The sequence below is a fragment of the Solanum verrucosum genome, unplaced genomic scaffold, assembly GCF_900185275.1.
Source record: "Solanum verrucosum unplaced genomic scaffold, falcon-dt-bn FXZP01000062.1, whole genome shotgun sequence".
NCBI lineage: Eukaryota > Viridiplantae > Streptophyta > Magnoliopsida > Solanales > Solanaceae > Solanum > Solanum verrucosum.
The window spans coordinates 9,200,911-9,228,538 of NW_026020477.1; the positions used below are offsets into that span (position 1 = coordinate 9,200,911).

The window sequence follows — 27,628 nt, forward strand, 5'->3', positions numbered from 1 at the left end:
GGGAAAAAAATGGTGTGAGTATATGTGATGGTTCCCAAACTAAATACGGAGATCCTTATAAAGTTTTTTGATTTTTTTTTTGGGTGCTCCAGGTGGTATATCCATGGGCTAATACACAAGAAAAATAAAGGAATTGACGTGATTGCTAAAAAAGGGGTTGTAGATGCGGAAATGGGCATGAGAAAAATGGAGTGAGTATACATAATGTAACCCAACTCAATTCGGAGGTCCTCATAAAGTTTTTTAAGGAAAAAATATGTGGGTGCTCCAGTTTCCACATCCATAGGAGTATACACTCGAAAAATAGAGGAATTGGCGCGTCGTCTAAAAAAGGGATTGTAGATGCGGAAATGGGCGTGAAAAAAATATTGTGAATACACGTGATAGTTCCTCAACTCAATACGAAAGTCCCCATAAAGTCTTTTGAGAAAAAACAATTTGGGTGCTCCGAATGCTCGATCCATGGATTAAGACACAAAAATAGAGGAATTGACGCAATTGCTAAAAATGGGGTTGTAGAAGCAGAAATGTGCGTGAAAAAATGGTGTGAGTATATGTGATGGTTCTCCAACTCAATATAGAGATCCTCATAAAGTTTTTTGACAAAAAAAATTTGTGTTCTCCAGTCGCCAGATCAATGGGCTAATACACACGAAAAATAGAGAAATTTGCATGATTACTAAAAAAGGAGCTGTAAATGCGGAAATGGGTGTGAAAAAAATGGTGTGAGTATACGTGATCGTTTCTCAACTCAATAAAAAGGTCCTCATAATTTTTTTTGAGAACAAAATTTGGGTTTTTCGGGGGCATGATCCATGGGCTAATACACACGAAAAATAGTAGAATTGGCGCGATTACTAAAAGAGGGATTGTAGATGAGGAAATGGGAGTGAAAGAAATGGTGTGAGTATACGTGATGATTTTCCAACTCAATACGGATGTCCTCATAATTTTTTTTGAGAAAAATAATTTGGGTGCTCCGGGCTCCATATCCATGGGCTAATACATATGAAAAATAGATGAATTGGCGTGATTGCAAAAAAAGGACTATAGATGCGGATATAGGAGTGAATAAAATGGTATGAGTATATGTGATGGTTTCATAACTCAATACGGAGGTCTTCATAAAGTTTTTTGAGAAAAAAATTTAGTGCTTCGAGCGCCATTTCCATGGGTTAATACACACAAAAAATAGAGGATTTGGCGTGTCGGCTAAAAAGAGGTTGTACATTCGGAAATTGGGTGAAACAAATAGTGTGAGTATACGTGATGGTTCCCCAACTCAATACGTAGGTCCTCCTAATGTTTTTTTGAGAAAAAAATATTGATTGCTCCAGGCGCCATATTCATGGGCTACTACACACGAAAAATAGCGAAATTGGCGCGATTGCTAAGAAAAGGGTTGTAGATGCGGAATGAGCATGAAAAAAATGGTGTGAGTATACGTGATAGTTCGAACTCATTATGGATTTCCTGATAAAGTTTTTGAGAAATTTTTTTTGGGTACACACGAAAAATAGAGGAATTGGCACGATTGCTAAAAAAGGGGTTGTAGATTCGGAAATGGGAGTGAAAAAAATGGTGTGACTATGCGTGATGGTTCCCCAACACAATACGGAGATCCTCGTAAAAAATTTAAAGAAAATTGGGTGCGCAGGGCGCTAGATCTATGGTCTAATACACACGAAAAATAGAGGAATTGACGCGATTGCTAAAAAATGGGTTTTATAGGCGGAAATGGGAGTGAACAAAATGGTGTGAGTATATGTGATGGTTCCTCAACTCAATACAGAGATCCTCATAATGATTTTTGAGAAATTTTTTTGGGTGTTCCGAGCATTAGTTCAATGGGCTAATACACACGAAAAATAGAGGAATTGGCGCGATTGCTACAAAAGATTGTAGATGCGGAAATAGGTGTGAAAAAAATGGTGTGAGTATACGTGATGGTTCTCCAACTCAATACGGAGGTCCTCATAAGGTTTTTTGAGAAAGATAATTTGGATGCTCCGGGCTCCTTATCCATGGGCTAATATATACGAAAATAGATGAATTGGCGTGATTGCCAAAAAAGGACTGTAGATGCGAAAATGGGAGCGAATAAAATGGTGTGAGTATATGTAATGGTTTGATAACTCAATACGGAGGTCTTCATAAAGTTTTTTGAGAAAAAAAATTTGGTGCTCCGAGCGCCATATCCATTAATACACACAAAAAATAGAGGATTTGGCGTGTCGGCTAAAAAGAGGTTATAGATGCGGAAATGGGCGTGAAAAAAATGATGTGAGTATACGTGACGGTTCCCCAACTCAATACGTAGGTCCTCTTAATATTTTTTTGAGAAAAAAAATTGATTACACCAGGCACCCGATTCATGGGCTAATACACATAAATGATGCTCTATGGGCCTATCGCACTGCCTACAAGACTCCCATAGGTATGTCTCTTTACCATCTTATATATGGGAAGTCTTGTCATTTACCGTTAGAGCTAGAGTATAAGGCTATGTGGATAATGAAGAAGCTGAATTTGGATTGGGGCGCCGCATCTAATCAAAGAATGAATGACTTGAATATGCTTGATGAGTTTTGTCTAAAAGCTTATGAAAGTTCAGCCTTGTACAAAGAGAAGATGAAGAGGTATCATGATCAAAGAATTGAAAAGTTAGAATTTATGGTGGGTGATCTTGTGCTTCTATTCAACTCTAAGTTGCGTTTGTTTCCAGGCAAACTCAAGTCCAAATGGACTGGGCCATTTTTGCTCACAAAAGTGCTCCCCAATGGAGCGGTTGAGCTTGAGAATAGTGAAGGAACAAGGTTCATGGTAAACGGGCAAAGGATCAAGATCTATCTGGGGAATGTTGAAAGTGTGCAAGAAGTGGTTGAGGCATACCATCTTGATGAAGTCTGAGTAATCAAGAGACCTGCGTCGTGCCGCGACGTTAAATCAAGCGCTGCTTGGGAGGCAACCCAAGATGTACAATCTAGCCAACAATAGGTTTTTTTTCTTCATCTAGTAGTTTTCGTTATTTAATTGTGTCTCTGTATTAATTTAGATATGTGTTTTATTATTGTACTAGTGTTGGCTAGAACTAGCATAGGGTCCGTGTCTAAATAGTGTCCAGAAAATACAAAAAGAATGGCCTAATGGTTGCTACATGTGCAGGGGCAAAATAAAAAATCTGTAGGAAAAGGTCTGGTGCAGAGGTCTACGGACCCCATCGACGGTCCGTGGTTCAATCCACCGACCGTAAATGGTGTCCGTAGATCCCAAGTAAGTTATGATATTTTCTAAGTTAGAATGCCATCTACGGTCCCGATCGACAGACCGTAGATCTGTACATGGATCGTAGACAGGGTCTCGTAGATCCAAACCCTAATTTTGTCTGACCCGACCCGGACCCCCTTATTTAAAAATCCCTAATTTTAAATCATTTCCACTACCCTCCATTCACTCCCCAACCGTTTCAAACACTTGATTTCCCCTAAAATCACTCCATAACTCCCTCATAAACTCATCCCTTCCATTCTCCCATAATTCCCACGATTCATTTCCTTTCCATATACTACTCATTCCATATTCCACAAAAGGTCCGGTGTTCGGGTTAGTAACGAAAAGGTGATTCTTTGGATCTTGCAAAGCTTAGTGTCATCACTCAATCACCCCACTCCTCGTTGCTTGTAAAGTAATAGACTTTCCCTTCAATTTGAATTTCGGTTCGTAGATTGAATATAGAAAGTCAGGAGTCGGGTCTTGACCTTGGGTAATTAAGTGTATGTAATTGCATGCTAAAATTTAAGTACTAAAACTCTTGGGACGATAAATTGTGATTGTGTTGCCTTGATAGTGTGAAACCTATCTAACTGCTAGTCTATATGTAAGTTGCATGGTAGGCCAGTAGTACCCACACTGCAAAATCTTATGCGAAGTCCGAATACCACTATGATGCCCACCCACAGGTAATGAATGACATGCTTCAAGTACACACAACATCTCCAACCTTGGGCACACAACGACGAATAATCCCATCAGTACAACTATGATACAAGTAAGGCTCATCCCAAAAGAATTTCTTCACATCATGCATAAACTTTTTCCTTTGGTGAAAAGACAAGTCCGGGGGTACCAAATCGCTTGCCAAATAATTAGCAAAGTCTGCGAACCAAGGAATCAGATCATGAGAAGCAGCCAATACTTGTTCATCTAGAAAAGTACATTAATTTCAGCCCTATCACCAAGCTTTAGCATAACCTCTTCCTCTAATCTGGACAAGTGATCGGCAACTTGATTTTTGGTCCCCTTTCTATCTTTTACCACAAAATCAAACTCTTGCAGCAACAATACCCATCTAATCAGCCTTGGTTTTGCATCCTTCTTCGCCATCAAATACCTCAATGCAGAATGATTGGTATGCACTACGACCTTAGTACCAAGCAAGTAAGATCGAAATTTCTCGAATGTGAAAACCACTGCAAGAAGCTTTTGTTCGGTAACGTATAATTCTTTTGGGCCACATTTAGAGCTTTGCTAGCATAGTAAATAGGATGACGAATCTTCTCTTTTCTCTACCCTAGTACCACACCAAGCGCCACTCCACTTGCATCACACATTACCTCAAACGGTTGTCCCCAATCTGGTGAGATAATGATAGGTGCAGTAATCAACTTCTCCTTCAACTCTCCAAATGTTCTCAAACAAGCATCATCAAAATCAAACTTAGACTCATTTTCGAGCATTTTGGACAATGGATGTGCAATTTTAGAGAAGTCCTTGATGAACCTCCTATAGAACCCTGCATGCCCAAGAAAACTTCTAACACCTTTTACAGAGATAGGTGGTTGAAGCTTTTCTATTACCTCTACTTTTGCTCGATCAACCTCAATACCTTTCTCAGAAATCCGATGACCCAAAACTATTCCTTCTTTCACCATAAAGTGTCACTTCTCCCAATTTAGCACCAGATTATAATCTTCACACCTTTTAAGTACCTCGGCCAAATGATCCAGACATCGATCAAAAGAGTCACCTACCACAGAGAAATCATCCATGAACACTTCAATAGTGTCCTCCACCATATCAGAGAATATCGACAGCATACAATGCTGGAAGGTCGCTGGAGCATTGCACAACCCAAATGACATCCGTTTGAAAGCGAAAGTCCCATAAGGGTAAGTGAATGTGGTCTTCTCTTGGTCCTCTGGAGCTATAGAAATCTGATTGTAGCCTGAGTAACCATCAAGAAAACAATACCAACCCTTACCAGCAAGTCTATCCAACATCTCATCCATGAATGGAATAGGGAAATGGTCCTTTTCTGTCCAAGTATTTAACTTTCAGTAGTCCATGCAGACTCTCCATCCAGTCATGAGCCGCATCGAAACAAGCTCGTTTCTCTCATTAGGAACCACAGTAATCCCACATTTCTTGGGCACACACTGAACATGACACACCCAACTACTATTTCCAATGGGATAAATAACTCCGGCATCCAACCACTTGATGATCTTCTTTTAACTACCTCTTGCATAGGTGGATTTAATCTTCTCTGGTGCTCGATAATAGGCTTGTGATCTGGCATGAGTTGGATTTTGTGAGAACAAATACCGAAAGGAATCCCAATAATATTCGTAATAGTCCACCCAATAGCTCGCTTGAACCTCTTTAACACAGTCACTAAGCACTCTACTTGTCTTGCATTTAAATCTACCGCAATGATGACCGACAAGGTATTATCTTTGCCCAAGTATACATACCTCAAATGCGGCGATAGAGCCTTTAGCTCCAGTTTTGGTGCCTTCACAATAGATGGTCTTGTGGGTGAGGACTCGTGATTCTTCATGTCTAACTCATACTTCATTGGTTTTGACCGATATTCGCATCTATCGAGTGCCTCTACCAACTCATCATACTCTTTAATACCATCACTATCAAAATTCATCATAACTGCTGCTAGTGCCTCAACACCTAGTCGCTCTTCAATTTGCACTTCTGTTCCACTCTCTACTCTGTAAGTTATAGCAAATACCATTTGGAGCTCACCACTCTGCTTCATGGATCTACAAATATTGAAAGTTGCTTCTTCATTGTTCAGTCTGAACTTCATCTGCCCCTTTCCATATCAACCAATGCACGCCCTGTGGCAAAGAATGGTCTCCCAAGGATGTTGGGAACTTCAAAATCAACCTCACAGTCAAGAATCACAAAATCAGCCAGAAAGATGAACAACTCCACTTTTACTAGCACATCATGGAGTACACCAATGGGTCTCTTCACAGTTCGATCAGCCATAAGTAACCGCATCGTAGTAGGCTTTGGGTCCACTAGACCCAACTTCTTATAAATAGACATTGGCATGAGGTTGATGCTAGCACCAAGATCACACAATGCCTTAGCAAAGTGTAACAACCTGATAGTACATGGAATCGTGAAAGCACTTGGATCCTCCTTCTTTTGCACAAGAGATCTTGTAGCAATAGCGCTACAATACCGCAATCTATTATCATCTTTAAAACTCACAGACCTCTTCTTTGTCACCATATCTTTCATAAACTTCGCATACCCATTTGCTCTAAAGCTTCTATCAACAGAACGTTGATGGAAAGCTTCTTCAACATAGTAATAAACCTGCGATATTTTCCATCTTCAGTCTACTTCACTAACCTCTGTGGAAAAGGTGGCGGAGGTCTAGGTATGGGGACTACTTTCTGAGATACCTCCGCTTCTTTCTCGATCGCATTCTCAGCTTCTTCTCTAACCTCTGCCATGCCATCATCTTTTCTAATCTCAACATCCACCACAGACGGCATAGGTGGATCAATGGTTTGCTTACCCCCTCGAGTAGCAACTGCCATACAATGACCGTCATTCTTTGGGTTCTGGATGGTGTTGCTAGGAAGAGTGCCAGGTTGATGTGGGTTCACTGTAGTAGACAACTGAGTTATCTGCTTCTCTAGATGTTTTATTGACACTGCATGGGCATCAACCTTTTGACCAATACCAGATAAGTCATTTTTCATCTCCTTTACATTCTCATCAGTTGCATCAAACCTTCTCATCATCTTCTGCATCATATCTTCAATACGCGCCATATTGCCTCCAGCTTCCCTAGTACCAGATTCCCAATTTTGAGGGGGAACATAAGGTCCAACTCGATCATTTTTGTTGCCATAGTTGTTCCGGTTGTAGTTGTTGTCGCGATTAAAGTTCCCATCCCGGACATAGTGACCCTCTCAGTTGTAATTGCCATAGTTCCTACCTTGGTTTCCTTGACCTTGGCACCAATTTTCCATGTTGTCTCCTAAGGCATTTGGTCGAAAACCCATCGTCTGATCATTCACCGCTTTTCTGTAATTTGTGCGTATGTGCACTCACCATATGAACCTCCAGCAATAGTATCAAGCATTGCTTTATTGTTGTCATCCTGACCTCGATAGAAATACTTCTTCAGTGACTCATCATCAATACGGTGATTCGGGACACCTTTTACGAACGCATTGAATCTGTCCCACGAGCTACTCATAGACTCTCCAGGTAATGCCACAAAATTGTTGACCCTATCTTTGTGATTAAGCTTCTTAGACACTGGATAATACCTTGCTAGGAACACATCCTTCAGTTGTTCCCATGTATAAATTGAGTTATAAGGAAGCTCAGTGAACTATACTGCAAGATCGCCTGTCAGTGATAAAGGGAACACTTGTAATCCGATGACATCCATATCCAAGTCTGGTCTACCTACACAAATTTTGCAAACTACCCTTAGCTTGGCTATGTGAGCACGTGGGTCCTCCGATGGCAATCCTGAGAACAAGCCCCTCATTGTAAGCATCTACATCAAGCTACTGGTCACCACAAATGTGTGCCCTGGAGGTAAAAGGAGTAGGACAAGAGGTCCATGAGAGTCAGCAATATTGACGTTGCCCCTATAGTTGTCATGTTGTCTTGGGCCTGGTGGATCCTACACCCTCAATGCATCTCCCAATTGATTTTTAGCTGGAACTTGGTTGTCCCCACCAACTACCCTCGGATGTTGCAACTCAAATGCATCACCTAGATTGACTCTGATAGGATTAACTGGAACTCATTGGTTCATTCTTCGCAAAGTTCGGTTTAACTCTGGATCGTAAGGAGTAAGTGGTTCACCTTGGCTCCGTGTTCTTGGCATACACTAGAGTCAGAACCTGAGTGAGAAAAAAACAAAAAGAAAAAGTAAAATTAGGAAATATTTGACTAAAGTTCAATATTGTAGTTAAAATTTATCTAAAAGCCAATTTTCCCGGCAGCGGCGCCAAAATTTGATACGCTCAAATTACACCTCCCTAAAGAAGCATAAGCGATTGTTTTCAAGTAAAGAACCTAACTTGTAGGTTGGGGTCGATCACACGAGGAAAATGGTTTAGACTTAATTTTAACCAACAATTATATTTGTTTAGTCAAATTACTTCCAGAAACAAGTAATTAAAGGGGGGGATTTATGAAATAACTTGTAAGAATTCAATAAGTAATCAGTAAACAAAAGTCAATTCTGGTTGTTATCAAGATGAGAGAAGTAACTAGGGTATACGTGTTCCCCACAAGCTCATAAGGCGGTAATTCTAGTAATAGCAATCATTTCCTAGTGTATGACATGCAAAGTGATAAGTTAGGTATCATTAATCATTGGTCGGGCATCTAGAGAATTTCACCCCGCACCTTGGTCCGGCTACATGTGTATAGTTTACTAACCATTACCTTTACCTCATATTAGACATCATAATCGATGTTTGGCTTAGTTATTACTTCGCACCAATCGACACTAGCCTATTAGATAGTATCACACTAAATCTATGTTGATAATTATTTTCTTGTTGATTACTTCCTTGGTCCGTCAAGTAGCAACAAGGCAAGTTCTAACGTTGACCACCGTTAAAAAGACTTCTAAATGAAAGAATTATCAATGCATGTAACAACACTATTCAAGAATTGCTTATTCACTATTCATATTTTGTTAATCGCTTATGGTTCCCACAACCTTAGTTGTGGAGTTTAGTTACCCATAATCATATGAACACAATTCATTGTTTTAGATGAAAGAATTATGAACTTACGTAATTGAGAATAATAGAGAATAATAAACCCAAAAATTCAACTTGAATTGCAAAACCAAAATCTTCAAAACAAACTTAGGAAATCAAGAATTGCTAGGGTTGCAAAAATTAATCTCTAGAGTCACAAAGTAAAACTCAAAGTAATAATGTCTAACCCCCAAAAACGAGGTTTACATACCCTATTTATATAAAACAAGTCCTACATTATAAGGGAAACAAAATAAGAAAAATTTGTTCAGGCACGCGTCTTCATTTCACGAGACTGACTCACGGACCGTCAATAGATCCACGGTCCGTGAGTCCTTTCCGTCAGTCAGGACTTAGAAAATATTTTGCCTTCCTAAAATCAGCTTCTTTGAAGCAAACGACAGTACATCAGTACGGACCGTAGATCAATCCACGGTCCGTCAATCCCCCTCCGTAGCTCCACACTTAGATTCTTCAAAAATCAGGCACTGGAACCCTCACAGTATCAATCTACGGACCGTCAATGGTCGTCATGGTTCCACACTTGGTCAGATTTCCCTGATTCGCCTTTCATGCCTTGCCTGTTGATCTACAATCACCATCTACGGAGCGTCAATGGACCTACGGTCCGTAGATCACCTTCGTAGATGCCCTTTTCTGTTTTTCTTTCAGTTGTCTCTTTACATCCACGCCTAAACATCTTTCCTGCAAAACATAATAAAAACACATAAAAACCAATACAAAAAGGCATAGACACACACAACTCTTAAGTGAAATACATTAAAAATACCGTAAACTCATGGTATATCAACATTGCCCTTATAGGATACCCAAGAGGATTAGAAATGTAGCTTATGCGTTGGAGCTACCGTCTGAATTAGCAGTAGTACATTCGGTATTCCACATTTCTATGTTGAAGAAGTGTATGGGAGATCCTTCACTTATTGTACCTACTGAGAATACTGGTATCAAGGACAACCTATCTTATGAGGAGATACTCGTTCAAGTTATTGATCATCAGGTTCGCAAGTTAAGAACCAATGAGGTTGCATTAGTCAAAGTTTCATGGAGGAACCAATTTGTCGAGGAAGCTAATCGGGAGGCTGATGAGGATATGAAGAGGAGATACCCACATCTCTTTCCTTCTGGAGAAATTCCAAATAAAGGTACTAACTCTTTATAAAGTCCTCTTTAAATTAATATGTTGAGTTACGTAAATTGCATGTGGTGTACTTGAGTTGGAGTTACTAGATGCTTCACATTCCCTTTGGCTGAGTATGATCTCATTTGAGGATGAATGTTCTCAAGGGGGAGATATTGTAACATCTCATACTTAGGAATGCCAACTAGAGATTCGTACAAGTTAAACTTCAGTTTTTTAGTTTTGGGTCAACTTTAAACGGCCATAACTTTCAGCACACAAAGAGTTAGGTGGCCCGTGAGGTATCAAATCGAAGGTCTTTGAGTCCTTCTTCCAACGCCGCCAAGTTTGCTAAATTTTGAGCTCTGAGTAAAAAGTTATGGTCATTTGAGTGAAGCTTCTCCGGTTAAGGTTTTCCATCCATTTAAGGAAAGGGTATTTTGGTCTTTTCCTTATCCCACTCAAATTAGCTTCGTTTTACTCACCCAATTTAGGAGTCTAATCAGACGCTAAGTTAATTTAGATATTCCAAAAGCATTTAGGGATTTTAGAATAAGTTAAAGAGGAGAAAGGAGAAGGATTTCAAGCGTTCATTCAAGGGTAGAGAATTTTCGCCAAGAACAAGTGTTCTTCGAGGTATGTAAGCTCTCATAGTGTTGGGTTTTTTCTCCCTCATTTCAATCATGTAATTTCATCCATGAATTCTTTCTTGACGTTGATTGATGGAGTTTCTTTAGATGTTCTTGTGTTTTAACCCCAGTTTTTAGCTATGGAGGTTTTTGAGTCTTGAGGTGAGGATTTTGCGAATGAGTGTTGTTTCTTGATAGAATTTGAGTGGTTTTTTGGTTAGTTGTGTTGGGTTTACGAATCAAAGGGAGTTTGAAAGAAATCACTCGATTCTAGACGAGTTAGGACAAAAAATGGAGAAGGAAATTCATCATATTTTCTTGGCTCAGGGCTGGGGCAACGCTCCCCTATAGCACCAGGGGGTGGGTACCCTACGCCTTCAGTGCAACTCAAAGTAGCCCCAATACTTTTGGGGATGTCACGGTGCGTCATTGATACGCTTGGGCCGTCAGTCCCCTTTCTTATTCGTTCTTTGTCCCGTATGCATTCTTTCAAATCGTGTCTTCGCTCTCTTCTTACTACTAACTATCTAAACCTTCATAAATAATTGAGATATCTTATATATCCTAATCATAACTCTTATATTCATATTTCAAATCAAGGTAAAGTTAAGAGGAAAGTTCAAGGCGTTCTTTTGAGTCATTTTTTAGAAGTCTTTTGCAATTATCTATAACTTGTTTTAAGACTTGAGTAAATGAGTATGAGAATCAGGAGAGTTGAGTTTCATATTTCAAAATGAATATAAGGGAATAAAGTATTCCCAAGTATGTAATACTTATACATTTTTAAAAGAGTGAAACACCAATGTCTAAATGAGTTTACAAGTGCAGAGGAGTTTCATTTCAGAGTATAACCTCCTTTAAGAGGATCTTTAGAGTAATTAACATAATTGAGAAAGAGTTATGTTTTTAAACATTTGAGAATGAATTATATATATTATTGGGAGTAGTATTGAGCCCCGATATATGGATGAGTTCAGACAACTCAAAATCCTCATAAACCATGTATGCCAACATGAGTAAATGATCATATTTTTTAGATGATTCCTTATTGCTTTTAAGCAAATCTTAGTAGATCCACTTAGTTGAGGTGTTCTATACCCCAGAAGGATAAAGGACAGTTTTGGCAGCATGGGTGAGACGTTGTATCATCACGTAGCTCATAGTAATGGTTGTCAGTTAGAGAATCTTCCAAATAAGAGTAAAATAGTATGTTATTGTATTTTCATACATACTGAGTTGATATCTACTGTTTTAAAAGCTTTATTTATTGCATCTCTTATTGTTGCTTTCACATTTGAGTTGAGATGAGGTGAGTATGTCTTCCCAGAGTATCAATTTCGTTGCTTATGTTTCGGCTTTCCCCTTACATACTCGTACATTCAATGTACTGACGTCATTCATCTTGCATCATTTTATAATGCACATGCAGGTGTTCAAGATAATCTACAGGCGCTCCGTTGATACCATTTGCATTCCAGCTAGCTTTGGTGGGCCTCCTTGCTTTCCAGATAGTTCAACATTTACATTTTGCTTTGTTAAGATGTTGTGGGTCTTGTCCCAACATCTATCGTAGTATTTTGAGGCTTCATAGATAGTAGTAGCTGAAGAGTCTTTCCTTGTTTTCCCTTGTTAATGTTCCTTTGACACTTTGAGTTAATTACTCATGTTATAGGTGCTTTCAAACATTTATTGAGTTAAGCTCACTACAAGAAAAGTATGGATTACATGGGGATTTTTCCTAGGGATATCATAGGAAAATTTGCAGGAAATTAAGTTTTCTGCAGATTTTCCTACCAAAAAGAATTCGAAGGTAAAACCTTCGTAGTTAATTATTTCTTGCGAATTTTAAAATCCGCAAGTAATTTACCTAGGAATTTAAATTTCGCATGTAAATTACTTGCGAATTTTCTAGCAAAAAATACTAAAAATATCATGAAAAAATTGGTAAAAATTAACAAAAAAAAGGAATTCTCTTGCGAATTTTTTCGTAAATAAAGCTGCATGAAAACATTCTAATAAATTTAAAATAATTTCTTGTAAATAATATTTAATTATTTTGATCACACTCACCCCATTATAATTTACTATTTAGTGTTTAACACCACCACCCCAATTATTTTGATCACACTCACTCCATTATAATTTGAGCAATTTTCACGTATAGCTAACATAAAAATCATATTTGTATGCTATATAGCTATAGTTTGCATAATTGCGCTTCATGGCAAACATAAATATGTATATTTCGCTATACATATACAAAGAAAGCAGTTGTATAATATGTTTCGGTATACATATACAAAAGATCAATTGTATAATTTGTGTTTGTATAGAGCGAGAAAGAGAGAAAGACAAAAAAATATGGGCAGGGGAAGATTATATTTGTATAATCATTAGTGTATAAGACGAAAATATATGCATTTTGTACAATTTTCTCTCGCTTTATACAAACACAAACGCAATGTATAACATTAGTGTTTGTATAAAGTGAGAGAGGCGAGTGAGAGTAGCGACCGAGATCTGAGAGTGGCGAGCGAGATCTGGGAGGGGGGAACGAAAATATATGTATATATATAATTTTATCTCTCTTTAGACAAACACAAACACATTTTATACATTTGTGTTTGTATAAGAGTGAGATTCCACCAGAGAGAGAGGCGAAAATAACAACAGTTTGCTATAAGGTACATTAAAATCAAACTATGTGTATAACATTTAATTTGAATTAATAGTTTGCTATTATATAGCATTTTCCCTTATAATTTACTACTTAGTATTTAACACCACCACCCCTTCCACCAGGAAGAGAAGCGAAATAGCAATACTTTTCTATAAGGTACAATTAAATTCAACTATGTTTATAATATTTAATTTGAATTAATAGTTTGCTATTATATAGCATTTTTCCTTATAATTTACTACTTAGTATTTAACACCACCACCGCGCCCATTACAATCGCTTTAACATAATCCCCCACCCTCTGTGCCATTACTTTAACTTAATCCCTGCCCCGACTCCCAAGAAGTAATGTAATTTCTCTTTGAAAGTAGATTCTATCAATCCTATTGGTCATGGCATTACAAAAGTACCACTGGCATTACACTAAATTATATTAGATATTCATAAATGATATAAAAAGTACTATAAATTCATCTCATATTAATATGGTCTATATATATATATTAAAACATTCTCTAAAATTCATGTAATTTAACTCTTAAAAAATGAAACACAACAACTAATTATATATTTAAAATAAATCACTACTATCCAACATATCGTGAAAATTTTATGCTTACACTTTGTATAAGATGATATTCATGACTAAGCATATTAAATGTAGACAAAATTTAAATTATACATACAAGGTTCTTATTAATAAAAAATTGAAAAGATAAATATATTTATAAGTTTAAAAAGCAAGAAAGTTATGAATAATAATCGTTAGTATATCTTATTAGGTATTGTGGTATTTATATTATTAATTTATCTTTTAATAATTATATTTTAACATACTTAATTATATATTTGTAAACAAATAACATTTACTAACTTACTATAGATAAATTATATTATTTTTAATGCTTGTAAAAATAATATATATCAATTGGATATACAAGTAAAAAATATTTATTTTTCATTTCATATAATTCTATCAATTAGGGGGTAAGTAAACTTCATATTAATAATATATATAATAGAATTTTTCTCTACTTATAATTAGTGCTTGACTTATTAAATAATACACTATTCAATATAAAAATAACATCAATTCAAAATTGATTACACTTATGATATTATTTTTCTATGACTAAATAACACGTCATATAATTTTTAATGTTTTGTATCTTTCAAATAAGAAAGTAAAATAAAAAAAGACATTATTGATTTTTAGTGAGATTAAATATTAATTATACACAAGTATAATAATTATTAAGCCTAAAGTAGAGTGGATATTTTAACAATAAAATTCATTCTAATGTTCTTCTTAGATTTCATCGTCTATTATTATTTCTGATATTTGTTTTTTCTTTGGATTTTTAGGTAATTTATAATCTCTAGCTATGTGTCCTAATTTTTCACAATTATAACAAGTACATTCCGTTAGTTTTCTTTTTGGTCTATATGGTCTTTTGGTTTTGTAGTTTTTTACAAAGTACCTTCTTCTTGGTTTTTTATATTTATATTTTGATATATATTTTTTATTATATTTCTTTCTATTTTTATAATACCTATTCGTACAACCAAATTGAGGTGCTGTTTTATTTTTGCAACATGCCAAGTTTTTTACTAATATTTTTTTCATTTTTATTTCTTTTCTTTATGTTTTTTCACATAGTTCCATAAACCATCGTTGCAAGAATTTTATTCTAGCTCCTAAGGTATCTGTTAATTTTGCTTCATTCCAACTTTTTATTACTTTTGAATTAAAAGGTTCTGGTAATTTTGTAAAATATAATTTTCTTATTTCTTTACTTTCTTCTATGCTATATGTTCCTTTATAATAGTATTCTCTAAATGCACATATATATTCATCTATGTAACACATATTACATATTGCTAATTTTGTCATTAGATTTCGATTTATGATTTTTTTTTATTTTGTTCTTCTACCTCTGTTGTCATACTACTAAATTCATTTCTTATAGCTATTTCGTATTTATATAGTATTTCCATAGATGTAGTAGCTATTTCTCCATCGAATTTTTTATTACTTCTTAAAGTTGTTAAGCTTTCACTTGTTAAATTTTGTAGCCATAATTTTACTGTTCCTATAAGTGTTCTTTCTATGTATCCTACTGCCTCTGTTATTACTATCTTGTAATCTATTAATTATTTTGATATGTATCCCATCCATAATTGGATTGTTTTATTTATATCTGCTACACAGTCTAAATCTAAAAAATCGTGTTGTCCAGTTATTGGTTTAGGCGTCCATTTTTTACTTAATCTTTTATCCCATATAGTTTTTTCTTTATCATATTGTTCATAGTTTTCATTATAATATTTTGGATTAAAATTTTTTGGGTTTTTTACTCCTGATGTGCTAGGTTTTTCGTCCATGTCTACGTCTTCGGTATTTACTTCTAAATTCTTTGTATTATCTATGTTTGCTAAAAGTTCCGTATATGTTTCGCTTGTTTCCGAATGTTGTTCTAGATCATCGTCGTTTATTTCATCAATTCTTATTTCGGGTAGATTATCTTGCCTATTTTCTTTTTTTTCTTCTAATTCATCTTGCAATTTTTCTTTAAATTTAATTATCTCATTTGCTAATTTTGTTTTTTGTTCTTTTTCTTTTTGTTTAATTTCATACATTTCTTTTAATATTGCTAGCTCTTTTTCTAGCTCTATTATTTTAGTATTTTTTACTTCTTCTAATTGTTGTACTTCCTTTTTTGCTAGTTGTGGAAAATTAGGGCATATAGCTAGAGATTGTAAATTACCTAAAAGTCCAAAGAAAAAACAAATATCAGAAATAATAATAGATTATGAAAAATATACACAAATAGAGTACGTACATTATGAATTAGAAAGCAATGATAGTATATATCAATTATCGGAAAATGAAATGAAAAATAATCCAGTAATAGAATCAGATAATGAATACGATATCAATTATACAAATAATAACTAAAGAAAAATATTAAGATGAAGAATCGGCAGAACAAAAAATAATATTTGATAATAATATATTTGAACAAATAAAAGGAAAAGAATTAGACCTAAGCGTAGCAAAAATATTCGAAATACCAACAATAAGAAACTGGTTTAAACGACAAAAAGAAGAATATTATGTAGTAAGTCAAAGAGAACATATATAGATTGCAAATACACTAAAGGAAAGGCCAAAATACTAATAATAAATAAACGAATAATAAATAAAGAAATACAAGATATTAAGGCTAAAACTCCAATTAAATATGTACATTTAGGAGGAACAGAAATACTAATAAAAGCATGTTTTAGAGAAGGAATATATACACCCATAGAAATATACTTAGCAAATGATAGAATTATACAACCCATAGAAAAAAGTATAATAAGTGCGGTAAAAGGTAACCTCATATACCAAAAATTTAAATTTATAATAAGTGATAATTACTCAGTAGCAATAAATGACAGAAATATAGATAAATCGTTAGTATTATATTGGAGAATGTCAGGAATAGAACTAGCCCCGGTAAGTAAAATATTTACAGCTAGATGTAAAAACTTATATGTTTTAACGATAAAACATAAAATAACAACAAAAATAAAATAAATAAAATAAAAATAGAAGATCCTTTTGAAAGAATAGTCACAGTCATAGACAAGAATGACTATAGTTATAATGAAATTGACATAGAAGAAGATTTAAAAATAGTAAAAGAAATATTAAGTCATCAAAAAGAATAAACATGAACTGTGAAATACCACAAATCTCATAAAAAATGAGTACCTCAAGAAGAATAGATAAAACTCTACAAAAATCAATGGAAGAAGAAATAAAACCACATCACTACTACATAACGGGAATAATGGAACAACGAAAATATTTAATATTAATAGATACAGGACGAGAAGAAAAACTATATTACAAGAGAATTACTGACGGAAGATGAAATAATAACTATTGAACAATCATGCCCCGAACTACCAAAAGCATTAATGTATACCGAAGAAACTACAAAAAATGAAATAATCATTGGAGGAGTACCAATAGTGATAAAATTCAAAATATATCAAGGAGATGAAAATATCATTTTAGGAATAAAATGGCTAGAATAAGTAAAATCATATAATCTAGAAGACAAACAGTTAACAATAAATTATGAAAATAAAAGAGTAATAATAAAAAGGACTTTAGTATAATAAAAATATGAAAATATATATACTTGCAAAGATAATAATAGACGGATATTACAACCGATATTATACACCAATGATAGATATGGGAGCAGAAACTAATATATGTAAATACAATTGTTTACCAGAAGATAAGTGGAAAAAATTAAAAACACCGATAGTAGTAACATGATTTAATAATGAAGATTTAATAATGAAGGAAGCATGATCACATATAAGGCAAAAAATATAAAAATACAAATATGAATAAGATATTAACTATAGAAGAAATATATAACTTTGAATTAACTACAAGAGATATGCTATTAGGAATGCCATTTTTAGAAAAATTATACCCACATATAATAACAAAAACACACTAGTGGTTCATGACACCGTGTAAACAAAAAATAAGAGCAAAAAGAGTAAATAATAAAAAACGAAAAACAACAGAATGAATAAAAGGAAGTGAAAAAATTACACAAAAATTAGAAAATATAAAAGAAGAAGACCCTAAAATAGAATTAATTATATTCTCTATAGATAAAGTAAAAATAATTCAAGATAAGTTAGAATTATTATATAGTGAGGATCCTCTACAAGGATGGGAGAAACATAAAACAAAAGTAAAAATTGAGTTAATTGATAATAATAGTATGATAACCCAAAAATCATTAAAGTATAATTTTAATGATTTAACCGAATTTAAGATGCATATAAATGAATTACTAGAAAAAGAATATATACAAGAAAGCAATAGTAAGCACACAAGCTCGACATTTATCGTAAATAAACATAGTGAACAAAAAAGACGAAAAAGCAGAATGGTTATTGATTATAGAAATTTAAATGCAAAAACCAAAACATATAATTATCCGATACCAAATAAAATACTAAAGATAAGACAAATACAAGGATATAATTATTTTAGCAAATTTGATTGTAAATCAGGATTTTATCACTTAAAACTAGAAGAAGAATCTAAAAAACTAACAGCATTCACTGTACCACAAGGATTTTATGAATGAAATGTATTACCATTTGGATATAAAAACGCACCATGTAGATCAACATTTTATGGACAATTACTTTAAACAAATAGAAAATTGTGTAGTGTACATTGATGATATATTATTATATTCCAAAACACAAGATGAACATATAAAGATTATTAGAAAAATTTATACACATCATAGAATATTCAGGTATAAGTCTAAGTAAAAAGAAAGCAGATTTAAATGAAAAATCAAATAGAATTCTTAGGAATACAAATTTGATAAAAACGGAATAAAAATGCAAACACATATAGTACAAAAAATAATTAACTCAAATGAACAGCTAGACACAAAAAAAATTACAATCGTTCTTAGGACTAGTAAATCAAGTAAGAGAATACATACCAAAATTAGCAGAGAATTTAAAACAATTACAACAAAAATTAAAGAAAGATATAGAATATCAGTTTGATAAAAAAAACCAAATACAAATACAAAAGGTAAAATTATTAAGTTAAATAAAAAGGCCAACAGGCCACAAAAATTTGATTAAAAAAAAAAAAAAAAGGTAAATTATTATGTAAAAATACCTAAACTATATTTTCCGGATGAAAACAAAAAATTTACTTATCTATAGAATCAGATGCGAGTGAAAAAAGTTATGGAGGAGTATTAAAATACAGATATGATGGCAATACAATAGAACATCATGTAGGTTAATTTAGGAACATTTAATAATACAGAAATAAAATGGGAAATAAATAGAAAAGCATTATATTCAGTGTATAAGTTTATTATCATTTGAACCATATATTGTATATAACGAATTTATTATAAGAACAGATTCGGTAACAACAAAAGAAATAAGGAGATTGGTATTAAATATATTAAATTTTACATTTACAATTGAAGTAATAAAAATTAATAAGAATATTATTGCAAATTACCTATCACGACAAAGCTACTCAGACTGAGACTGAGGAAGAAGATACAATTGAAAAGATACTCAAAGCTATTACTACACTTTGTACAAAAGTGGATAGTATGGACAACGAGATACAAAAGCTAAAGACTAATGGAGATAATCTGAAGTCTAAAGCTAGTCAGCAGCATGACTATAAAAATGCGGAGCTACGTCGATCGAAAGACGGGAAAAACCCAGAGCTAAAAGGAGACGATGGGAAACTCCATAAAACCCATAATGTTTGTTTAAATACAGCTGCAGGTACAAGCAAACAAGTTAGCGATAAACAACATAAAAATGCAAACTTAAACCAGCTATTCGCAAAACCATTTACCCAAAGGACACCTAGACATATATGTCCATAGAACCACAAACATCTACATACGCATATAGTTTGCAAAACCAAAATGAGAAAAAAACATATAACTATATCACACGAACCTATATCGAAAATATACACAAAATCCAAACTTATTTAAACTTTAACCCCAGATCAACTACAAAAGAACCAAACCAGAATTATTTGACACAAAAGTTACAAAGATATAACAAGTTAATTGCACAGCAAAAAACTAACGCTAATTTAGTAAGAACATGTTACAACTACAGACTGTTAAATACCGAATACACATACGACGGAGAAGAAGTTAGTGGAATACCAGAACTACACAAGGCATTCGTCACATACAAAAGATAACACAAAAGGAAATTTATTTTATATAAAATTCTATACAGCACCAGCGGAGATATTATACGAGGAAATAAAACCTCCAATATACCATCAAAATAGGACTAACTAAAGAAATGATTATACCCGAGGACATCGGACAACAAGACTCTATATGCAAAATAGAGATACCAAGTTTTTATGCCAACAAAAAAATAATTGGTATATCAACTATCATACAGGAGCTAGCAAATAATTATTTAAACGGAAACGCTATATGAAGCTACTATGCAAGAGATCAGCTAATGATTTATTCCTATTCAAGGGAGCTAAGGAAAGCAGATATGGATGAAGTCCAAAGATGGATTTTTTCATTACTTAAGCCAGAAGAACGACCTACGACGAGAGCACTAAAAGCAGGATTTATTTCGACAGAGTTATTAACCAGATATTGCATTAAATTAATTGGACATAAATATCCTGATCACATATGTTCGAAATGTAACGGTGAAGATAACATAATTCCAGATGTCGATTTAGAGTAAAAGAAGATGATGAAGATAAGACGAAGGAGCAAAAAAAATAAAGTAAATAACGTAGTCAAAAATATGTGTAGATAAGATGTAAATTAGTCAAGTATGCATTATTATGCATGTGCATATTAAAGTAAGTAGATAGGAATAGTGGACAAGTGTAAAGTAAGGTATGGTGTGGAAGTAGGTGTACTGGGCAAGTGTAAGGGATGGTAGGGGGTGTGATTTATTAGGTGACAAGTGTTAAAGTAAATAGTAGTACATTATTGTAGTGTAATAGTAGTATTGTAGTGTATGTAGTATGAAAATCCTTTCTATTATAAAGAACGGATATGTAACTTAAAAATGGAGGCAACGCCTAAATAAAAATCCTCTCCTTTCAAAAACTCTCTTAAGATACTAAATACTTAAAAGTTAATGGATAAATCTGAAATCCAATCAAATATTTCAGATAGCATGGCTAAGCTCGCAAAGGTATATACGGAACTAATTTCATATATTCCTGAATATCATATATATGATTGAATAAATTTATGTTAGTTATTATGTATTAGAATTATTTGAATCATGATTTCTAGTTTATTAGCACACTGAAAACAGGGAGAAAACTTCTATACTATGTCATCCTAATGTTGAAACCGGTAGGCGAGGAAGCCGTTTAGGAGAGTAAACAAAGTTGGGGCGCTGATAAGAAGGAAGTATCCACTAAAGTATGATGCTAGTAGTGACAGGAAAACATGATAAAGATAATCTAGTTCATAATGATCTAATATGAATTTAATCAATTATGAATATGATAGGAATGAATAATTTGAAATAAAAAATCTGCATGATAAAGAACATGACTACTTACGTTCATAATGAAATGATAAAAAACTACGAAACTTTAATATTATATATACTTAAAGATATAAAAATAATTGAATTAAGAAGAATCATATGAGAAAAAATATTTAATGATAATGAATCAGAAGATATAATGAACCAACAATGATATGATATAGACTTACATGATTTAGACTATGAAAGAATAGAATGGTACGATTTAGAAATAAATTCAGACTAAAATGAACTACGAATGTTTACAATATTGGACAGAATCTATGGAGGCGCCGTGCCCCGAGGCCCTACCCCCCCCCCCCCCCGCCTCGAGGCACCGTGCCCCCCTCCCCACCTGAAAATTTTGGATTGGGGGGAAGCAGAGAATCGAAAAAAAGAAAAAGAAACCCCCCCGCCTCAAGGCACCGTGCCCCGAGGCCCTACCCCTCCCCCTCCCACCGCCTAGAGGCACCGTGCCCCGAGGCCCTACCCCCTCCCCCTCCCACCGCCTAGAGGCACCGTGCCCCGAGGCCCTACCCCCTCCCCCTCCCACCGCCCCGAGGCCCTACCCCCTCCCCCTCCCACCGCCTCGAGGCACCGTGCCCCGAGGCCCTACCCCCTCCCCCTCCCCCCGCCTCGAGGCACCGTGCCCCGAGGCCCTACCCCCTCCCCTCCCCCTCCCCCCGCCTCGAGGCACCGTGCCCCGAGGCCCTACCCCCTCCCCTCCCCCTCCCCCCGCCTCGAGGCACCATGCCCCGAGGCCCTACCCCTTCCCCCCCCCCCTCCCCGCCTCGAGGCCCCGAGGACCCGAGGCCCTACCCCTTCCCCTCCCCCCTCCCCGCCTCGAGGCCCCGAGGCCCTACCCTCCCCCCCCTCCCCGCCTCGAGGCCCCGAGGCCCTACCCCCCCCCCTTCCCCGCCTCGAGGCCCCGCGGCCCTACCCCCCCCCCCCCCCCCCTCGAGGCCCCGAGGACCCGAGGCCCTACCCCCCCGCCTCGAGGCCTCGAGGGCAGCCTCGGGGCCCCGAGGCCCTACCCCCCCCCCCCCTCCCCGCCTCGAGGCCTCGAGGCCCTACCCCCCCCTCCTCTCACATGTACAAACCAAGTCTTAGTAGTGTCTTGAGGATCGGTACGGAGACGTCTGTACTTATCTTCGAGAGGCTATGAAGACTGTTAGGAAAGACTTCTTTTTTTTATTCCGTTCTTATCGTGCGAGGTTGTTATCGTGGGTGCTGAGTATCGCGTGTTGTTTTTGGCAGATGCCGAGGGCTAGAGCTACCAGAGTTAGGGGGGAGGCAGCCCCCGAGGTCAGAGTTGAGGCCCCAACTAGGGGTAGAGGTCGGGCTAGAGGCCGAGGACGTGGTCGAGGCCGTGCCAGAGGAGCGGCACCTGCCCGAGGCTGAGGTAGAGAGCCTTCACCTGAACCACAGATTGGAGTTGCTGCAGAGCAGGCTCCTGCGGGACATGCACCCCCAGTTCATGATGACAGACTCGACAGGATATTTGGGTTATTGGAGCGTCTTACTCAGGGTGCAGCAGGTATAATAGCGGGGTTACAAGCTGGGGTAGGGGCACAGGCCCCTGGTTATCAGCATCAGATTCCAGTGGTTCCAGAGCCGGTGGTTCAGCCACCACAGGTTCCAGCACCGGTTGTAGGGGTACCGGCGGCCCTTGAGGTGGCCTTGGCAGATGATGACCAGGTCTGCTATGAGCGGTTTCAGAAAATGAAACCACCTCAGTTTCATGGTGCTAAGACTGATGATGCTCACGAGTTTTTGACCTTGAGTCGAGAGATGTTGGCGGCGATACGCATGTTAGATGAGAGGGGCGTCCGATTTGTGTCCCTTCAGTTACGCGGTGTCGCTAGGGAGTGGCTGAGGACCTTCATGAGTTCGAGACCAGCGGGATCTCCTCCCATGGAGTGGAGTGAGTTTGCTAGTGCTTTCGAGGGTCGTTTCATCCCTTGGAGTGTACAAGAGGAGAGCCGTATGAGGTTTGAGAGTTTGGTGCAGGGTAGCATGTCAGTCACAGATTACGAGGCTCGATTCTGTCAGTTGTCAAGACATGCCTCTGCTTTGATTTTAGGTGAGCCTGAGCGGATTCGCAGATTTGTCAGGGGTTTGACTCCCACTATCCGTAGTTATGTGTTTAGATCATCTCGAGAGGGTGCTTCCTTCCAGACTATAGTGAGTGCAGCCAGAGAGGCTGAGTTGCTTGAGCAGGATGATTTTGGTGGGCCCAAGAGGGTCCGTACAGGTGGTCAGTATTCGGGTACCTCGTCAGGAGGTAGGGGCCCACACAGGGGAGGCGGGTCCTTCCTGCGTCAGAGGCCAGTACATGCTTCATTACCAGCTATCGAGGGTGGGCCAGCAGCTCGGGGTCTTTCAGGTTCGGGTCGAGGTGGTTATAGCATTACTTCGGGTTCTCCACAGTCAGGATCCACACCGAGGTCTTGTTATGGTTGCGGTGATCCAGGCCACTTGATTCGTCAGTGTCCACTTCAGACTCAGTCTGGACCACACCGTACTGTCTCCGCGGTCCCAGAGAGAGATTCAGCACCTCCAGCTAGAGGTCGGGGTCGGGGACCAGCATCTGGTAGAGGCGGACGAGCTTCGGGTAGAGGTGCTAGTGGCGCCTCAGGTTCACAGAGTGGGGGCAGAGGTGCCCAATGTTATGCTTTTCCTGGGAGGCCCGAGGCTGAGGCTTATGATGCAGTTATCACAGGTATCATCTCAGTTTGTCATCGGCCTGCTTCCGTGCTATTTGATCCTGGTTCTACATTCTCATATGTGTCTACATATTTTGCTTCCGGCCTTGAGTTGACTTGTGATCGTATGTCTGTGCCTATTAGAGTCTCTACACCCGTAGGTGAACCCTTAGTGGTGAATCGAGTGTATCGATCTTGTCTTGTTGTCTTATCGGGGTATGAGACCTGGGTGGATATGATTCTTCTTGATATGTTAGACTTTGATGTCATATTGGGTATGGACTGGCTTTCCCCCTATCATGCGCTTCTTGATTGTTATGCTAAGACTGTCACCTTAGCTATTCCGGGTATTCCTAGAGTGAAGTGGAGAGGGACTAGTGGTTCGTATCCCAACAGGGTCATATCTCATATTCGGGCTCAGAGGATGATTGACCGGGGTTGTTTATCTTATTTGGCCTTTATTCGGGATGTTGGAGCTGAGTCACCGGCCATGGAGTCTATTCCGGTGGTTCAGGAGTTCCCTGATGTGTTTCCCGAGGATCTACCTGGTGTTCCTCCTGTTCGTGATATTGACTTCTCTATCGACTTGGAGCCGGGCACCAAGCCCATATCTATTCCACCTTATCGTATGGCTCCAGCTGAGTTGAAGGAGTTGAAGGATCAGAATCAGGACTTATTGAGTAAAGGATTCATACGCCCTAGTGTGTCGTCTTGGGGTGCACCGGTCTTATTTGTGAAGAAGAAAGATGGGTCGATGAGGATGTGTATTGACTATAGACAGTTGAACAAGGTCACGGTGAAGAACAAATATCCCCTTCCCCGTATTGATGACTTGTTTGATCAGCTTCAGGGAGCAGCCTTGTTCTCTAAGATCGACTTGAGATCTGGGTATCATCAGTTGAGGATTAAGCCTTCAGATGTGGCGAAGACAGCTTTTCGCACACGATATGGTCATTATGAGTTTTTGGTGATGTCATTTGGGCTCACCAATGCCCCTGCGACGTTCATGGAGTTGATGAATGGAGTGTTTCGCCCATACTTGGATTCTTTCGTAATTGTGTTTATTGATGACATCTTGGTATATTCCAAGACCGAGGCGGATCATGTTTGTCATTTGAGGGCCGTGCTACAGAAGTTGAGAGATGAGAAATTGTATGCTAAATTGTCTAAGTGTGAGTTTTGGCTTGAGTCAGTGGCTTTCCTAGGGCACGTGGTGTCTAAGGATGGAGTTAGGGTTGATCCGGCCAAGATTGAGGCAGTTCAGGGTTGGACTAGACCTACATCACCTACTGAGATTCGGAGTTTTGTTGGCTTGGCGGGTTACTATCGGCGTTTTGTTCAGGGATTCTCTACTATAGCTGCGCCGTTGACCAGATTGACTCAGCAGACGGTTCCTTTTCATTGGTCACCCGAGTGTGAGGCGAGCTTCCAAAGGCTCAAATCCCTATTGACTTCAGCACCTGTCTTGACTTTGCCAGAGGAGGGTGTTGGATTTACTGTTTATTGTGACGCTTCGGGTGTTGGACTTGGAGGTGTTTTGATGCAGAAGGGTAAGGTTGTAGCATATGCCTCTAGACAGCTGAAGGCACACGAGAGGAATTACCCAACTCATGATTTGGAGTTGGCGGCTGTGGTATTTGTGCTTAAGTTGTGGAGACATTACCTATATGGTGTTCATTGCGAGGTATTTACTGATCATAGGAGCCTACAGTACATATTCACTCAGCGGGATCTGAACTTGAGACAGCGTAGGTGGCTTGAGTTGCTCAAGGACTACGACATGACCATTTTGTATCACCCCGGGAAGGCCAATGTGGTGGCCGATGCCTTGAGTAGGAAGACTTCTAGTATGGGGAGTCTTGCCGCGATCAGTGTTGAGAGGCGGCCTTTGGTTCGGGATGTTCAGAGGTTATTTGACTGTATGGTGAGATTTCGGGTTTCTGAGGAGAGTAGAGGTGTGTTTGCCTTCATTGAAGCCCGTTCATCTTTGATGGAGCAGATTAGAGAGCATCAGTATGAGGATGGGAAGTTATGTCTTATCCGGGACAAGGTGATGAGTGGTGAAGCCAAGAAGGCTAAGATTGACTCCGAGGGTGTATTGAGGATTGAGGGCCGGATATGTGTGCCCAAGGTTGGTGATTTGATCAGATTGATTCTTGAGGAGGCTCATTATTCTAGGTATTCTATTCATCCCGGAGCAGCGAAGATGTATCATGATCTTAGTCAACACTATTGGTGGTGTGGGATGAAGAGGGATATTGCAGAGTTTGTGGCTAGGTGCTTGACATGTCAGCAGGTCAAGTGCGAGCACCAGAAGCCTGGTGGTGTGACGCAGAGGATGCCCATTCCTACTTGGAAGTGGGAGAGGATTGCTATGGACTTCGTAGTTGGATTGCCTACCACCGTGGGTGGTTATGATTCTATATGGGTGGTCGTCGACAGATTGACCAAGTCTGCTCATTTCATCCCGGTCCGAGTGAGGTATACAGCGGAGAAGTTGGCTCAGATTTATATTAGTCAGATTGTACGGTTATACGGAGTGCCGGTGTCCATTGTGTCTGACAGGGGTTCAGTATTCACTTCTCATTTCTGGAGAGCATTACAGCATGATTTGGGCACTAGACTCGACATGAGCACAGCTTTTCACCCTCAGACTGACGGTCAGTCTGAGAGGACTATTCAGGTGTTGGAGGACATGCTTCGGGCTTGCGTGATCGACTTTGGTACTAGATGGGATCAACACTTGCCATTGACAGAGTTCGCCTACAACAACAGTTATCATTCTAGCATTGGGATGGCACCTTTTGAGGCACTGTATGGTAGGCGGTGTAGATCACCTATTGGATGGTTTGATTCAGCGGAGGTGGACTCCCTTGGTACTGATATTCTTAGAGAGGATATGGAGCGTGTTCGTGTGATTCAGAGTAGGCTCTTGATTGTCCAGAGTAGGCAGAAGAGCTATGCTGACAGGAGGGTTCGACCCTTAGAGTTCATGGTGGGTGATCGAGTTTGTCTTCGGGTATCGCCATGAAGGGTGTGATGAGATTTGGGAAGAAGGGCAAGCTCAGCCCTAGGTTCATTGGCCCATATGAGATTTTGGAGAGGATGGGAGAGGTGGCTTACAAGTTAGCCTTGCCACCTAGTTTGACAGCCGTGCATCCAGTTTTCCATGTTTCTATGCTCCGGAAGTATGTTCCGGATGAGTCTTGTTGACACCCAATTTTGACCCTCCCCGATAATAATAAATTTCTGAGTTTCTTAATTTTCAAATGATTTAAAATAATTGACTTTAT

At 37.9% G+C, this 27,628-nt stretch overlaps 1 protein-coding gene across 1 annotated transcript; it reads left to right on the forward strand.

The window, feature by feature from the left end:
* Window positions 1–9,852: 9,852 nt before the first annotated feature.
* On the forward strand, window positions 9,853–27,366 carry LOC125809470 (uncharacterized). The gene is made up of 6 exons (XM_049489099.1): window positions 9,853–10,219; window positions 21,263–21,285; window positions 22,888–23,013; window positions 23,059–25,059; window positions 25,180–26,466; window positions 26,587–27,366. The coding sequence occupies exons 1-6, from the start codon at window positions 9,853–9,855 to the stop codon at window positions 27,364–27,366; spliced, it is 4,584 nt and encodes a 1,527-aa protein (XP_049345056.1).
* The last annotated feature ends 262 nt before the right edge of the window (window positions 27,367–27,628 follow it).

What these genes read in the sequence shown, in the direction of transcription:
- LOC125809470 (XM_049489099.1), top strand. Translation starts at nt 9,853, where the DNA reads ATGGTATATCAACATTGCCCTTATAGGATACCCAAGAGGATTAGAAAT. An exon ending in TGTCGTCTTGGGGTGCACCG is followed by an intron (nt 25,060 to 25,179) that starts GTCTTATTTGTG and finishes TTGTTTGATCAG; the next exon opens with CTTCAGGGAGCAGCCTTGTT. An exon ending in GCCGGATATGTGTGCCCAAG is followed by an intron (nt 26,467 to 26,586) that starts GTTGGTGATTTG and finishes TGTGGGATGAAG; the next exon opens with AGGGATATTGCAGAGTTTGT.